This window comes from Plectropomus leopardus, chromosome 7 (genome assembly GCF_026936395.1).
Source record: "Plectropomus leopardus strain MGB_pleo_1.0 chromosome 7, ASM2693639v1, whole genome shotgun sequence".
NCBI classification, from domain to species: Eukaryota; Metazoa; Chordata; class Actinopteri; order Perciformes; family Serranidae; genus Plectropomus; species Plectropomus leopardus.
This window is the reverse complement of record NC_142182.1, coordinates 18,097,891-18,115,668: the sequence shown is the minus strand read 5'-3', so window position 1 is coordinate 18,115,668 and position 17,778 is coordinate 18,097,891. Positions and strand designations below refer to the sequence as shown.

The following is a 17,778-nucleotide window of genomic DNA, read 5'->3' as shown; positions in this document are numbered from 1 at the left end:
GTGCCGTCTTCTTTCTCTCAGTAAGTTAGACTCCAATCACTGGAAGATCTTGCTGGCAGGAGAGAGAGAATAAAGTGATAGAGAGACAGATAAAGACAGTAAGATAAAGTAAGAGCCAACAGAAAGTGGGGACAGAAAGAACAAGAGAGAAAGTCAGGGAAACGGGGGGAGGGGAAGGGGGTAGCGGCAGAAATGCATAATAGGTTTTCCTGTAATGTGCTGTCATTGCCATCCAAGTGTACGGGTGTACACTTGTCTAAGTTGCAGTGCACTGCAGAAAAGTGAAATTGGGTAACACTGACACTTAAAATAGCAAGACTAAGCTCTTATGTGGTGCTGGGTGTGTGTGTGTGTTTGTCTTTAAAGGGGGGTATAGATGAGAGAAAATAGGAGTACAAAATATTCAGCTTTTCAAGTGACCAAACAGAGCAGAGGTATATGACCTTCTCCTCTCTTTATTCACACTTACTTACACATATTTAAATATTCAAAGTGGATTTTGCTCTAGAGAGTTTGAATCATTATGCTTTAAAGCCTCATAGAAACACCTGGTAATCACATGTTGCACCGGTGTCATTTGACACTGATCTGTGTCTCATTATGCATCACTATCTCCCTCTCACTGTTTGGCATTTTAATCAGCTAAACAGTAGTCTAGCTTCCAGCCTTTCCAGTGCCCTTATCTGTGTTCCCTGCGTACCTTTGAATAACTCACAATCCACTGGAAATGAAGTGAATCTTGCAACACCCTGATATAGGGGTGTGGGTGATGAACTTTATCAAAACAGTACATAAGCACTGGCAAATACTTTGCATTATCTTAATTTTACGCAAAATTTCCCTTTGGACCTTCAAAATCATCTCACAGCTCCCTGAACATTGGTGCAAACTCTGAGGTGGAGATCCAGTGCCTCACTATTTCAAACCAATTTACCTCTTAAAGTCAGTATATGCATGACCTGAGCAGCCGTCCTAGATAGATTGCTATGGCTTTCTTGTAAAACTTAATATTGTGTCATTCGGAGAGGGAGGTGAGGGCCTAGTTTTTTATTAACTCCTTGAAAGCCCACATGGGCTCAGCAGAAAACAGCTTTTACGGAGAGATGGATGAATTCAGCGTATGCTTTGGGAGTTGCATATTGACTCTAACTTGATCTGTATCTCTGTCTGACTGAGGACCTCCATTAAAATGACCTATATAAATCAAAAATGAGTCATATACCTGCAAATTTCTTTTGGCATGTCACCTCTATGGATGATGTCTGATTGAAGTCGCTTTAATCAATGTTTCTTAAGTGAACGATGTGCCCATAGACTGTAAACTGTTTAAAGACATAGACTCACAAAAAATTGTTGCTGCCTACCAACTGTGAGCTACCTGCCCAGCACGGGCAGACAAAGTCAGTGACTAGACCCAGATACATCTCTTGAAACTGGTGAAGTATGTGTGTGTGTGTGTGTGTGTGTGTGTGTGTGTGTGAGAGAGAGAGAGAGAGAGAGAGAGAGAGAGAGAGAGAGAGAGAGAGAGATGGTGGTGGTCAGTTTTTTTTGTTTTGGGGGATTTTTTTGCCTAGTCCTGCTCTACTCTACTCTACCCGTGATTGGCATAGACTAGTCACGTCGAGGGCGTCAAGGTCGGACATGGATAGGTTAAGGTCTTAATCAAGGTGTATGATATTAAATCAAGGGAATGTTTGTAGACTGTGGTCTCTTGTGTCAAGGTCACACACTTTGTACAATAAACCGTTGGTATGACCTCCTCCTCAACACTTTTGCGACTGTAACACCAACATCACACCTCTTCTGCTCACACAAGAGGATCTCTTCTCAGTATAACAACTTACAATACATGTAGATCATTTTCAGCATTTTACCTTTGAGATTTCATGTGTTATGTACAGTATGATATGCCATATGTTATGCAAGAATAGAGTAAAACTATTTGATTTAGACTCATTTGTGTTGAGCTCACATTTGCTTTGATATTTTGATCAATTCAATTTTGTTGTTAAAGACTGTACTACTGTACGATATATACACATACTGTGTGATAGGAGTCAAATGAATCAAATATAAAAAGCACTTTAGTGTTTACATTTTTATATCGTCATCGGTTTATGCTCATATTTCAGCAAACCTACAGTATGTGCATTTAAGAAAGGAATCAAATAGCCACACTATATTACTACGGCTTAGAAGAGGTGCCAGAAACATATCTCACTCAAGAAATAAACAAACAGGAGCAATAATCAGCATTTATGCCAAGAGCTTTCCTTAACAGCGATCACTACTCAGCTTTTATCTTACCTTATAAATTAGCTTTTACTATTATCTTATTCTGTGTACCCACACCCACACATCCTATTGACACAGAAACACACACATTCACACAATGCATGCCAGCATTTTGCTTCTGATGTAACTGGATTATGAGTGGGTGGCGAGCCTCTTTCTCTCTCCTGCTCCCAGATCCCTTTGAGTAGTCTTGGAAAGCTGAGGAACAAGGCTCTGATCAGAGTAAGAAAGAGCTCATCTGTCTCGGCACATCCACGAGAGTGACAGTGAAGCTCTGCTCTCAGATAAAAAAAACTTCTGAATAAGCTGTCAAAATTAATTATTTACTTCCTCGATGTGTATCGGTTTAGACTCTTTTTGGTTTTATCAAGCATCATTTTGTTCCAGGGTTTTGTAGTGTTTGTATCAGGGCTTTTTTTTGTTTGTTTCCTGCACAGTTTTCTGATTGAATGGTGGCAAAATAACAGTTCCCCTTCATAATTACATGCTTTCAGCTACTACTTTTTAAGTGCATGTAATTATAGTACTTTTAACTTAAAGCTGGCATAGGCAGTTTCATTTTGGCTTTACTGGGCAAAAATCCTGTAATAAAGTTTATAGTCTAATTCAAGTTGACTGAGAAAACACTAGACTTCTCTCCTCTCCAACGCCACTTTGCTCTATTTTCAGGCTTTAGAAAATTTCAGTCAGACTTCAGTCAATCACAGGTCATTTCAGAGAGTGGGCATTTCTACTGCCTGTTCTACAGTACACCTCTTCAGTGACAGCCTGATTCAATGGCAGAGAATCCTGCAGAAATTATTGCTATTCCAGCATTGGCAAGTATTGCCTACACTGCAAAGCAACCCAAAAAACGAAAGACAAACTCATCAAAAAGCCAACTCATCAGAGAGCCTGAAAATAACAAAATAAAATGTGTCAATATCAGTGAAGCGAGATGGAAAATGTTGCTAATGTGTTAGCTTTCTGATAAAAGTTCCAAAGGCTCACTGCACTGGCTTCAAGTTCACGGCAGCTAATGTTAGCTAAGCATTGAATCACGGTATGTCCCTCACTTCACTCACCAAGACTATAGACCAGCTTGTTGAGAGGAGAGACATGACACCAGCTCCAGAGACAGACCCAAATTCTGACAGCGCAAACCCAATCTCCAGGGAATCAGACAGCCCCAACACCCCCCTGGGTCAGCAAACTTTCTGTTGCTGTCGCTGGTTAGAACAGTTGCTATCACTGGCCACCAGCCCACTGTGAAACCCAGCGCTTGCCAAATGTGAGCCACTACAGCCAACGACCGAAGGAAGGTCCATCTCCCAGGCTGTTGCCAGCTCTCCTCCCAGGGAGGCAGTCCACAGCGAGGCAGAGGGACCATAGGGTGGCTAGCTAAGGCTTGTCTCATTTGCATGTTTGTGTCCAGTAGGACAGAGAGTGGAGAGCTGCAGGAGGATATATTTTCAAATTCCAGCAGGTGTTTTGCCCGTTTCCCAGATTTCTGCTTACCCCCAGCTTTTTAAGTGGATGATTTCAATATGACTCAACATTTTAAAAAACCCTTTTGTTTGAATGATGGCTTCTCAGAGGCTTATGTAGAAGAGTTGACCCTTGTATGTTGGTATTATTACATCTTTGCCCCTTGATCCCCTCAAATGAGACACCTGACATCAGGCAGATGAACTAGACCCCTTCCAGCCGTGGCCTGACTCCTCTTTGTCCTCGTAAGGACAATCCTGGACCAAAACCTGAACACTGTTACAAACATGCACACACAACCCCTGACCGGGCTCTGCTGCCAGCTAAGGCAGTGCAGAGTAGTCCCTAAGGGTGTAGCTCTGCCGACCAGTGCAAAGAGCAATATAACAGCCTGCTCGCTCTAACAGTGGGGTCACAGTGTGTGCCTCATAACATGGCACTTTCTGCCACTCAAGCAAAAATCTGGACAAATCACTTTGCTGTCTTGAGAATTATTTCACAGTGCAAGCAAAATACACAGGATACTTTTTTTGTTCTACGTTGTTCATTTTACATTTTGCTTGCTTTTGTGTGTGCATTTTTGTGTGTGTGTGTGTGTGTGTGTGTGTGTGTGTGTGTGTGTGTATTTAAAGCAAATTGAGGACATGTGTGATCATTGTGTTTGTGCGCTGTCTCATTTGTTGACTGATCTGTTTGGGCCTTCGCTGGTTTTGGAGATAACCACGTATACCCAGATATGAATATTCCTAATGGCTTTTTAATGTCTTTCTAATTTGCCCTTTAAAGGGCTCTAATGGACTGTCCCCATGTTTGCACATGGAGGAGGAACAGTGGATCTGACTCATTTAGCAGTTACCTTTGAGCCTGCACTAAAGCAGACAGAGGCATTACACCTCTTCAGAACTTCTACTGTAGGAAGCAAAATAATAGTGTGATATTTTACTCAGCAGTCTGCATGTCTCCATTGTATTTGGCTGCCAGCTACGAAACATCTGACAGGTTGCGCTTTAAACTGAATCTGTGAGTTTGTGCGGAATGAAGATGAACATTTAAGGAAAGATTTGGGGGATGAATACATGCTGGTGGGGCTGCTGATTTCCAGACTTTGAACCCTGGTAAACACGGGGAGAGTTTTTCTTTACTTGAAAAGATGTTGCAGGCCATAAAAATGTCAGAATGTATAACACAGCACATTTTTGTTTGTTGTGATTGTTGTTGGTGGTGGTGGTGTTATTGGTGCATGGATTAACCGTAACACTAACTGGGTTTTGGAGGCCAGTATCAGTATTGACTTTGAGGAAAAAAATAATAGCTATCCAATCTTCGCTTTGTGCTAACATTTTTGAATACCACATGACTTTGGTTATGAAAGAATAGTCAGACATTCTCGGAAATATACCCATTAACTTTCTTGCTCAAAGTCAAATGAGAAGAGTAATAACACTTTTATGTCTGTATGCAGAATATGCAGCTACAGTCAGCAACTGCTTAGCTTAGCTTAGCACAAAGACTGGAAGCAGCCTTGGTGTCACCATAATCTTGCTTGGAAGAAATGAGTAGGTATAGCTGCAGCTGGGGCCCCTACGTGACCCTCCTACTGGCTGCATGAATCACCAACCAAACCTACACCATTAGCCCCCTTTATTTATTTATCCTGAAGTGGAAGCCCTGAAGAAGTCAGTATTTAGCTAGCTATGAAGTGTTAGGTTGAGGTTAAGATTGAGTAAGAATAAAGGTTACATCTTGGTAATTATAATGTGAATCACATTTTCATGTATAATGAATAAAAGCAATAAATGAAGTGGATTATTGCTATGTTTTGCCTTGTATGTGTTCACGACAGCATCCTGTTGCAGCAGGGTTCAGATATTTGTTGCACGGATTTTGTGCTCATTGGTGGTTCGAGCACATTTGGTGCCCTAGGCGAGCCTCCCCCAGTACCCGGGTTGCTAGAAGTAATGTTAAACGCCTTCCTGCCGATTTCAACACAGATTTGTTATTTTTTCATGTTCTTTTTCTCCACACACAGTCCTCTCAGTGTTGTAGTGGTAGCTGATGACGTGGGTACCAGGTAGATGGTTGCAGAGGAGGAACAAGGTGTACTCCTCGATGTAAGGCTTTGTGGCTGATAGGTGGGTGTGAAAAGGTCTTCTGATGTCCACTTGACTCACGCATCATGCATTGTTCAGACTGTGATGACTCACTTGAACTTTTTTTCTGGGTGCAATTTTGGCGCACCCCTTGGGATGGTGCCCTTGGTGACTACCTACATTACCTATGCCAAGCACTACTTGTAGCCTACTGGTGGTGGGAGCAGTTGGTAGGGAGCACGTCAGGTAGGCTTCAAATGGAAAGTCTTGACAGAAATAGTGTAGTATATAGCTGAAAGAAATAGTCCAGTAAATAACCCCTTGTAAACCACAGCATGTCTTACACTTTGATTTTTAATTTATTTATTTTACAGTTTAAAACAAACAAGATATAACAACAAGATATAAAATGATATAGTATAGCATATAGCAAGATATTACATGTGTAACTCCCCGCCCGCCCCACATTTGGCAAAATTAAAGACATGTTTACATGAAATAATTGATGCAGAGCAAGCATACAAAATCACCAGAATGCAGGAAATTACATATTTAATGCTCAACAGTTTTGGGTGGACAGCCGGCAAGGCTAGTGTTTCATCTAGTGCCCCCCAATTTGAAATGAAACCTTTACCTTTATACTGTCATGCATGTGTGCGCATATGTCTTTGTCACAATGTGGTCATGATGAAGCAGTAATGGTGAAGCCAGTGATAGGAGGAATGTGCAATATGGAGGTTAATAACCTGTGAGCCTGGCTCTGTTTTATTGGATGATTCAGCCTTATGAATCATGTTGGTGCCTTATTTCTGTTTGCATAATTGTGTATGTGTGTGTTAGAAAGACAGCCTGAGCAAAGATATATGTGTCATTAGAATAGTGCATTTAACTCGCAGCGGTACCTCTTTTTTTACAGTAGAACATACGTATGTGTTGGTTAACAACAGTAATCACCAGCAGGAAAAGTGCGTGTGAGTGAGAGCAAAAGGGGAAAGGGGTTGATTGCGAAGCCATTTCCCAAGGCTTTGTCGCGCTCTGTTAGCTGAAGAGCTCCATTTCAAAGACAATTTGTCTACTGCTGAGCACTTTGGCAAAGAGTGGCCTTGTGGTGAAGAAAGGCTGTAGTCTTGTGTGTCTGTGTGTGTGTTTGAGAAACTTTAAGCTGCCTTTTGTGCATCTATAATGTTTCACAAAAGAAGACCTTGTGTAAAGATATATATACATTTGTGAGAACATCTCTACTTGCATAGGCTTTAAAAAACTAGTGCACCAGAACTCCTAAATCAATCACTGGTGACATTAACACAGATGCAAGCCCATTCCAATCACCATTTACCAGCCATCAGTGGCTAGCTGAGTGGCCACATTAGCAGGGTCGTGATCCGCTCTTCGGCTCATTTTCAAGGAGATGGCAGCTTGGCTGTTCGCCCACAAGATTTTTGGAGAGGTCGTCCATCATCTTCAAATCTCAGCCCTGCAGGAGCTGCTGCTGCTGCAGTCACCTACACATGCACGCGCACAGGAGCAGAGCCTACGCACAGAAAATCACTCTGGGCCAATTTTCACACTTTTTCTTGTTCGCTCAGCACCTTTATTAGGAGTTAAAGCTGAAAAAATGTTTTTCCGAATTCCCGTGAGCTGTTACATTGTAGACCCATGAAACTTTCACCAATGATTGGAAGTTGTGTGCAAATGCTGCTCAAGTAATATAGTGCCAGTCACCCTGATGGTAGCGCTATAATTACAACCCGAAAATTAAATTTTTGAAAGGTCACACCCTTCACACTGTAAGTCAGATTGACTTAAAATTGGACACACACATGCAGCCCAATATGCTTGACAAAAATGTCACAAAACATACTGAGGTCCTACCAGAAACATTTCAGCCATTTAGAATTAAAAAACAAATAAAACATTTTTGACATCTCCTCCTGAAGTTTAATTGGTGTGTGTGTGTGTGTGTGTGTGTGTGTGTGTGTGTGTGTGTGTGTGTGTGTGTGTGTTTTCTTTCACTGAACAAATCTTGGATAAGCTGTTTGACAAATATTGAAATATTTGGCCATAACATTATGTGCTTCTGTGACATAGCGTCAACTGAAACAGCATATTAAAGAGCACCAAATATGAAATCCTTTTTTTTTTTGTTTTGTTTTTTTTGTTTACTTCAGAATGTTTTTAAAAAAAGATATTTTAGTTCTTGAATTTGGGACACCCACACACACCCATAGAGGTGCACTGTAGAATCCATCACACAACAAAGCTGAAAACTACTTGTTCATACACTTGCTGTACCTGAAGGGGTTTTACCTTGTCCATTGTAATCATTTGTGGTATTGTTGTGTCCAAGGTAACTTGCAGAGCTGTTCTTCTATGTGAGAGCATATGGAAAAGGTAAATAATGTGCAATATGGTTGATGTCCTCCAGTTAATGTGAAAATGAAAAAAAACAGTCAGTCTTGTATTCACATGCCTACACACTGGCGGCGCTGTGTCTGGAGGCATTATGTTTTCGAGTTGTCTCTACTTTCGTCCCCTTCTCATGAGTCAAACCTAGCAAGACAAAATCATTATTTGTGATGTATCCATATTTTAAGATACATTTTAAAGAGAAATTACATGTATATACACTTATTTCAACCAGATTTCACATGCCATGTGTCTTAAGATGTACAATCTTGTCATATTAACTTATGGCTATAGACAGGATGTAGCCAAATATGGAGTATTTAAATATCTGTGTTGTCTGTTGTTGTGTCGACGGAGCTGTCTGTCTGCTGATGCATGGAATCTAAATAAACAGGAGCCTACGCACAGAAAATCACTCTGGGCCAATTTTCACACTTTTTCTTGTTCGCTCAGCACCTTTATTAGGAGTTAAAGCTGAAAAAATGTTTTTCAATTCCGTGAGCTGTTACATTGTAGACCCATGAAACTTTCACCAATGATTGGAAGTTGTGTGCAAATGCTGCTCAAGTAATATAGTGCCAGTCACCCTGATGGTAGCGCTATAATTACAACCCGAAAATTAAATTTTTGAAAGGTCACACCCTTCACACTGTAAGTCAGATTGACTTAAAATTGGACACACACATGCAGCCCAATATGCTTGACAAAAATGTCACAAAACATACTGAGGTCCTACCAGAAACATTTCAGCCATTTAGAATTAAAAAACAAATAAAACATTTTTGACATCTCCTCCTGAAGTTTAATTGGTGTGTGTGTGTGTGTGTGTGTGTGTGTGTGTGTGTGTGTGTGTGTGTGTGTGTTTTCTTTCACTGAACAAATCTTGGATAAGCTGTTTGACAAATATTGAAATATTTGGCCATAACATTATGTGCTTCTGTGACATAGCGTCAACTGAAACAGCATATTAAAGAGCACCAAATATGAAATCCTTTTTTTTTTTGTTTTGTTTTTTTTGTTTACTTCAGAATGTTTTTAAAAAAAGATATTTTAGTTCTTGAATTTGGGACACCCACACACACCCATAGAGGTGCACTGTAGAATCCATCACACAACAAAGCTGAAAACTACTTGTTCATACACTTGCTGTACCTGAAGGGGTTTTACCTTGTCCATTGTAATCATTTGTGGTATTGTTGTGTCCAAGGTAACTTGCAGAGCTGTTCTTCTATGTGAGAGCATATGGAAAAGGTAAATAATGTGCAATATGGTTGATGTCCTCCAGTTAATGTGAAAATGAAAAAAAACAGTCAGTCTTGTATTCACATGCCTACACACTGGCGGCGCTGTGTCTGGAGGCATTATGTTTTCGAGTTGTCTCTACTTTCGTCCCCTTCTCATGAGTCAAACCTAGCAAGACAAAATCATTATTTGTGATGTATCCATATTTTAAGATACATTTTAAAGAGAAATTACATGTATATACACTTATTTCAACCAGATTTCACATGCCATGTGTCTTAAGATGTACAATCTTGTCATATTAACTTATGGCTATAGACAGGATGTAGCCAAATATGGAGTATTTAAATATCTGTGTTGTCTGTTGTTGTGTCGACGGAGCTGTCTGTCTGCTGATGCATGGAATCTAAATAAACAGGAGCCTACGCACAGAAAATCACTCTGGGCCAATTTTCACACTTTTTCTTGTTCGCTCAGCACCTTTATTAGGAGTTAAAGCTGAAAAAATGTTTTTCCGAATTCCCGTGAGCTGTTACATTGTAGACCCATGAAACTTTCACCAATGATTGGAAGTTGTGTGCAAATGCTGCTCAAGTAATATAGTGCCAGTCACCCTGATGGTAGCGCTATAATTACAACCCGAAAATTAAATTTTGAAAGGTCACACCCTTCACACTTTAAGTCAGATTGACTTAAAATTGGACACACACATGCAGCCCAATATGCTTGACAAAAATGTCACAAAACATACTGAGGTCCTACCAGAAACATTTCAGCCATTTAGAATTAAAAAACAAATAAAACATTTTTGACATCTCCTCCTGAAGTTTAATTGGTGTGTGTGTGTGTGTGTGTGTGTGTGTGTGTGTGTGTGTGTGTGTGTGTGTGTGTGTGTGTGTGTGTTTTCTTTCACTGAACAAATCTTGGATAAGCTGTTTGACAAATATTGAAATATTTGGCCATAACATTATGTGCTTCTGTGACATAGCGTCAACTGAAACAGCATATTAAAGAGCACCAAATATGAAATCCTTTTTTTTTTTGTTTTGTTTTTTTTGTTTACTTCAGAATGTTTTTAAAAAAGATATTTTAGTTCTTGAATTTGGGACACCCACACACACCCATAGAGGTGCACTGTAGAATCCATCACACAACAAAGCTGAAAACTACTTGTTCATACACTTGCTGTACCTGAAGGGGTTTTACCTTGTCCATTGTAATCATTTGTGGTATTGTTGTGTCCAAGGTAACTTGCAGAGCTGTTCTTCTATGTGAGAGCATATGGAAAAGGTAAATAATGTGCAATATGGTTGATGTCCTCCAGTTAATGTGAAAATGAAAAAACAGTCAGTCTTGTATTCACATGCCTACACACTGGCGGCGCTGTGTCTGGAGGCATTATGTTTTCGAGTTGTCTCTACTTTCGTCCCCTTCTCATGAGTCAAACCTAGCAAGACAAAATCATTATTTGTGATGTATCCATATTTTAAGATACATTTTAAAGAGAAATTACATGTATATACACTTATTTCAACCAGATTTCACATGCCATGTGTCTTAAGATGTACAATCTTGTCATATTAACTTATGGCTATAGACAGGATGTAGCCAAATATGGAGTATTTAAATATCTGTGTTGTCTGTTGTTGTGTCGACGGAGCTGTCTGTCTGCTGATGCATGGAATCTAAATAAACAGGAGCCTACGCACAGAAAATCACTCTGGGCCAATTTTCACACTTTTTCTTGTTCGCTCAGCACCTTTATTAGGAGTTAAAGCTGAAAAATGTTTTTTCAATTCCCGTGAGCTGTTACATTGTAGACCCATGAAACTTTCACCAATGATTGGAAGTTGTGTGCAAATGCTGCTCAAGTAATATAGTGCCAGTCACCCTGATGGTAGCGCTATAATTACAACCCGAAAATTAAATTTTGAAAGGTCACACCCTTCACACTGTAAGTCAGATTGACTTAAAATTGGACACACACATGCAGCCCAATATGCTTGACAAAATGTCACAAAACATACTGAGGTCCTACCAGAAACATTTCAGCCATTTAGAATTAAAAAACAAATAAAACATTTTTGACATCTCCTCCTGAAGTTTAATTGGTGTGTGTGTGTGTGTGTGTGTGTGTGTGTGTGTGTGTGTGTGTGTGTGTGTGTGTGTTTTCTTTCACTGAACAAATCTTGGATAAGCTGTTTGACAAATATTGAAATATTTGGCCATAACATTATGTGCTTCTGTGACATAGCGTCAACTGAAACAGCATATTAAAGAGCACCAAATATGAAATCCTTTTTTTTTTTTGTTTTTTTTGTTTACTTCAGAATGTTTTTAAAAAAAGATATTTTAGTTCTTGAATTTGGGACACCCACACACACCCATAGAGGTGCACTGTAGAATCCATCACACAACAAAGCTGAAAACTACTTGTTCATACACTTGCTGTACCTGAAGGGGTTTTACCTTGTCCATTGTAATCATTTGTGGTATTGTTGTGTCCAAGGTAACTTGCAGAGCTGTTCTTCTATGTGAGAGCATATGGAAAAGGTAAATAATGTGCAATATGGTTGATGTCCTCCAGTTAATGTGAAAATGAAAAAAACAGTCAGTCTTGTATTCACATGCCTACACACTGGCGGCGCTGTGTCTGGAGGCATTATGTTTTCGAGTTGTCTCTACTTTCGTCCCCTTCTCATGAGTCAAACCTAGCAAGACAAAATCATTATTTGTGATGTATCCATATTTTAAGATACATTTTAAAGAGAAATTACATGTATATACACTTATTTCAACCAGATTTCACATGCCATGTGTCTTAAGATGTACAATCTTGTCATATTAACTTATGGCTATAGACAGGATGTAGCCAAATATGGAGTATTTAAATATCTGTGTTGTCTGTTGTTGTGTCGACGGAGCTGTCTGTCTGCTGATGCATGGAATCTAAATAAACAGGAGCCTACGCACAGAAAATCACTCTGGGCCAATTTTCACACTTTTTCTTGTTCGCTCAGCACCTTTATTAGGAGTTAAAGCTGAAAAAATGTTTTTCCGAATTCCCGTGAGCTGTTACATTGTAGACCCATGAAACTTTCACCAATGATTGGAAGTTGTGTGCAAATGCTGCTCAAGTAATATAGTGCCAGTCACCCTGATGGTAGCGCTATAATTACAACCCGAAAATTAAATTTTGAAAGGTCACACCCTTCACACTGTAAGTCAGATTGACTTAAAATTGGACACACACATGCAGCCCAATATGCTTGACAAAATGTCACAAAACATACTGAGGTCCTACCAGAAACATTTCAGCCATTTAGAATTAAAAAACAAATAAAACATTTTTGACATCTCCTCCTGAAGTTTAATTGGTGTGTGTGTGTGTGTGTGTGTGTGTGTGTGTGTGTGTGTGTGTGTGTGTGTGTGTGTGTGTGTGTGTGTTTTCTTTCACTGAACAAATCTTGGATAAGCTGTTTGACAAATATTGAAATATTTGGCCATAACATTATGTGCTTCTGTGACATAGCGTCAACTGAAACAGCATATTAAAGAGCACCAAATATGAAATCCTTTTTTTGTTTGTTTTGTTTTTTTTGTTTACTTCAGAATGTTTTTAAAAAAAGATATTTTAGTTCTTGAATTTGGGACACCCACACATACCCATAGAGGTGCACTGTAGAATCCATCACACAACAAAGCTGAAAACTACTTGTTCATACACTTGCTGTACCTGAAGGGGTTTTACCTTGTCCATTGTAATCATTTGTGGTATTGTTGTGTCCAAGGTAACTTGCAGAGCTGTTCTTCTATGTGAGAGCATATGGAAAAGGTAAATAATGTGCAATATGGTTGATGTCCTCCAGTTAATGTGAAAATGAAAAAAAACAGTCAGTCTTGTATTCACATGCCTACACACTGGCGGCGCTGTGTCTGGAGGCATTATGTTTTCGAGTTGTCTCTACTTTCGTCCCCTTCTCATGAGTCAAACCTAGCAAGACAAAATCATTATTTGTGATGTATCCATATTTTAAGATACATTTTAAAGAGAAATTACATGTATATACACTTATTTCAACCAGATTTCACATGCCATGTGTCTTAAGATGTACAATCTTGTCATATTAACTTATGGCTATAGACAGGATGTAGCCAAATATGGAGTATTTAAATATCTGTGTTGTCTGTTGTTGTGTCGACGGAGCTGTCTGTCTGCTGATGCATGGAATCTAAATAAACAGGAGCAAAACTAACTAGGGATACATTTTCTGCAAGATAGAGTGTATAGGTGATGTTCTGGAGCTTATATGGTCATAACTTCATACTTATTTTTATTTATTTTCTTCCAGGTATGCTGTTCTGCGAGACCCAGCAGGCTGGCTGAGTGTGAACCCAGTCAAAGGAATTGTCAACACGTCAGCCCCACTGGACCGTGAGTCTCCGTTTGTCCATGATAATAAATACACAGCGGTCTTCATCGCCACAGATAATGGTGAGTCGCAGACACTGTTTGAAAATGCCAGAGGATGATTAACATCAACAGTATGTGGTGTATTTGTAAAACATTCAGATAAATATCCATTTTGGTACCTTCCCGCTGATATATTGCAGCAGTAATTGGCAGCTAGGACATAAAAAGACTTCAAAATTACTGTCCTAAATTGTTTTTTTGGTAGATATTTCCCAGGAAAGCATTTGACGCACAAAAGTTACAAAGGTTTGTTTTGAACAAATCAATTAAGAAGCAGGGATGGCCTTAACCCCAGTGGATAGAAAGCACAACATACAGAAACGTTCATACAAAATCAAAGAAAAGCAGTGTCAAAGTCTTTTTAACAGTTTCATGAAAAGCATAACCACAGTACCAAACATGTCAATTAAATTTACAAAGTTCAATTTAGTATAGTTTCACTTGATAAAGGGTATTCTTGTGATAAAGACTTTACTTTATAAAGTGGTAGCAGACCAAAGAAGCAATAGATTTACTCTCACTTACAGTATACAAGAATTCATGATGATGTGCATCGGTGCAGAATGATTGAAACAAACATGAAATAGTAGATACAAAGCCTGCTTCTGAATATAAACACAGGTAACTTTTGGAAAGGACTCACCCTGCTGGTAAGTTTCACCTGGATACAGTGAAACTGTCATTATCCCGTGGTGACAATGGGATGGCCTTAAGTGGCGCTGCTTCTAACAGACCATATGGTTGCTGGTTGGCAATGTCAGTGGAGCTGCTGCTCTGAGACTCCGAGGCACAGATGAAGGTGTCGAGAGCCCTGGCGTGTCGCTCCTTTTTCTCTTTGCTTCTACTCTTTCTATGTCTCACTGTCTCTTTGTCCCTCTCTTTCACTGTCTCTCTCCCTCTGCCTATCAATCTATCTGGTCTCCTGTGCTCAGGGAGATTCTGACAGATCCATTAGAAGAACTGAGAAATTCTATTAGTAGGTAGCAGAATAGCACTGTTGTGCTGGGGAATTCGCCAGCCTCAGAAAGATGAGCGTTGAAAGAGGAGTAATGATGGGGCAGGAGGAAAAGGTGGGGGGGGGTGTAAGGGTCAGAGGAAGAAGAGAAAGGTAGGGGACACAAGAGAAGATAACAGGAAAAAAAGATATAAAGCCAGGGCAGTGGGTATGGAATGGCTGGAGAAGAAGAGAAACGGTGAAGATTATAAGTGGGCAAGGCAGGGAGTAAGATTAGTTTTGGACCTTGAGGAGGATACAGGGTAAGAAGAAATTGTAGCCTGCCGCTTCATATTTTTTGTGAAGGTTTCAAGACACCACTTTGTATCTCCTTAATAGTTTAACATTTTGGGAAATGTGCTTACTTGTTTTTTTGCAGAGAGTTGGATAAGCAGATTGATATCACACTCATAGCTGGATGGTAAACATTTATACCATTAGCTTAGCTTAGCACAAAGGTGGGAAATCAGGTAAAATAGCAAACCTGATCTGAAGTTTCAAAATTTCAAAGCACTATTAAATACATTAATGAGATGAGGCTATTGTTTATTTTAAGTTGACAGTTTTAAAATGACACATTGTGGTCCAGTGCTAATCTAATTTAACCAGTTGCCAGCTGTAGCCTCATGTTACCCTGCAGACAAACACTGTATCAATCATCTATCAATCATCTATTTCAGTCAGAGAGAGGTGGGCTTCTTTTGCTAAAGAAAAGAAATGGGTTCTGTCAAACAAACTTGTTTTTATTCCTCAGAAAGTAAGGTCTTAAAAAAACGTATTGTTTTGGTATCAGTACCTTAAATCTAGGTATCATAGTGTCAGAACAAGACTAAGAATAGCTCTGCGGTGCTATACTTACATAGGCGCAGCAGTTTTTTGAGCTAATTGCTAACATTAGCATGAAAACATGCTCACAATAATGCTAGCATGCTAATGTTAGGCAGAGCTAATGTTTGCTATGTTCACTATATGAGTTCAGTGTCTTAGCATACTGACAACAAATACAAAGTTCATCTGAGGCTGACAGGAATGTCATTAGTTTTGCAGGTTGTAAACTGATTAAAGACCACCAACACTATTACATTTCATCCTTGGAGGGTCATGAATGTCTGTACCTAATTTCATGGCAGTCCTCTCAGTACAAGACAAAGACATTTTACTCAAAACCACATATGTCAACCTTGTGGTGGCTTTAGCGGATATGTCAGGGGATCAACAATGCATGCATGGTCCGGGGAACAGGTGGCAATGAAGCCAAAAATGCCAAGCCGAAATGCCAAAAACTAAAAATTCCGCCAATGACAACTTGAGGCTGGCTACAAAAGCCAGTCAATCCCCATATATCCTCATGTTAAAATGCCCAACTTTACTCCAAAATAAACATGTTTATGTTGCAAAAAAAAATGATTTGGTCTCTATAGCTAATTTGCCCCTGGAGGACAACTGTACAGGATGTGCATATATATATAACTCACCTCTTTACAGGCAGGCCGCTTTGAGAAACAGGCTGTCTGCAGATAGTGTCCTCTGGCTCTCAGAGACATCCACCCCTCGCTCTTGCATAGCTCCACCCTCTAATCCATATAAGATCAATTTTGGCTCCAAAATTTAGTAGCGAAGGCCAAAATGCCAAACTCGAACTTTCAGCCAATGGGTGACATCAAGGTGGCTAGGTCTATTATTTTTATACTGTGAATGTCTGAACCAAAATTTGTACTAATATATGTAGTAGGTGTTGAGCTATTACAGTGGATAAATGAAAAACTGGTGGTGATAGATGACAAGTTAGGGAGCCTCGAAACCAAATAGGATCCATCTTCTTGGTACCATGCACATCTGTACAAATCTTATGGTAATCCAGACTTAACTATTGTTGGCATGTCAGCATGGGATGGCAGTGTTGGTTGGACCAAACAACCGACATTGACATCCCTTGAGCCAAACCATAAAACTCAAACTGCAAACTCAGTGTTGCTCCTGAGTCATTATTCTACCTACACAGATATAAGCAAGGAAAACCATAAAAATTCCTCCACCTAGACCTTTAACAACCTACTGAATTGATGTGTGCTTGTGTGCAATCTATGTACATGTGCTGAAATGTGAACAGAATACAAATATCTGCTCAACCCCTGCCTCGCCTCTTTTGCTGCACAATTTGTCATTGACAGGACAAATTTGCTCTTTCCCCACAGCGATCTGTACAATGATTGTATGACAACCCACCTATATTGACTACCAACAGGATATCGATTGACCCCTTACATCTTCATCTTTATTTTTATGTGGAGACCTCAGATGAATACTTATCTACTCTGTACTGAAGACGAGGAGGGTGAGGAGAAATAGACTTGTGTCATAAAGGAAGAACATGTTTGCCAAAACATAATTGGGAAAACACATCCTTCAGCAAGAGAAAAATCAATTGAACAAAATAAAGTAGATTATTAGATATATTATTAGATCTTCAACAACATAACATCATCAGTTTTTCGTGTTATATTTAATTACACTTGATACTAAATATCTTCTGTGTATTGACCGTGGTATTAGACTTTTACCTGCTGCATATTTCTCAAAAATTAAATTTGTTGCCAATAGCCTTAAGTCTGGTTGTGTGTAATTGAAGGATTGAGAGTTTTTCTCAAAAAAAAAGTATTTTCTCTTTTGTCCTGTGCCAACCTATGGCCAGTTTAACCAGATTTGACCTTTTGTACAAGCTTGAAATGGGAAGTATACTCTTAGTAAATGTTTTGCATGGCTAGAAACAGATTGACTGTAGCTCCTGGTTAACAGCATGAAGGCAGGTC

At 39.5% G+C, this 17,778-nt stretch overlaps 1 protein-coding gene across 1 annotated transcript in view; it reads left to right on the top strand.

The window, feature by feature from the left end:
* Positions 1-17,778, top strand: part of cdh13 (cadherin 13, H-cadherin (heart)) — a 368,162-nt gene that overhangs the window by 315,590 nt on the left and 34,794 nt on the right. The window contains exon 12 of the mRNA XM_088080115.1: positions 13,853-13,995. Within this exon, the coding sequence (XP_087936241.1) occupies positions 13,853-13,995 (143 nt within the window). The remainder of the gene's footprint in view (positions 1-13,852; positions 13,996-17,778) is intronic.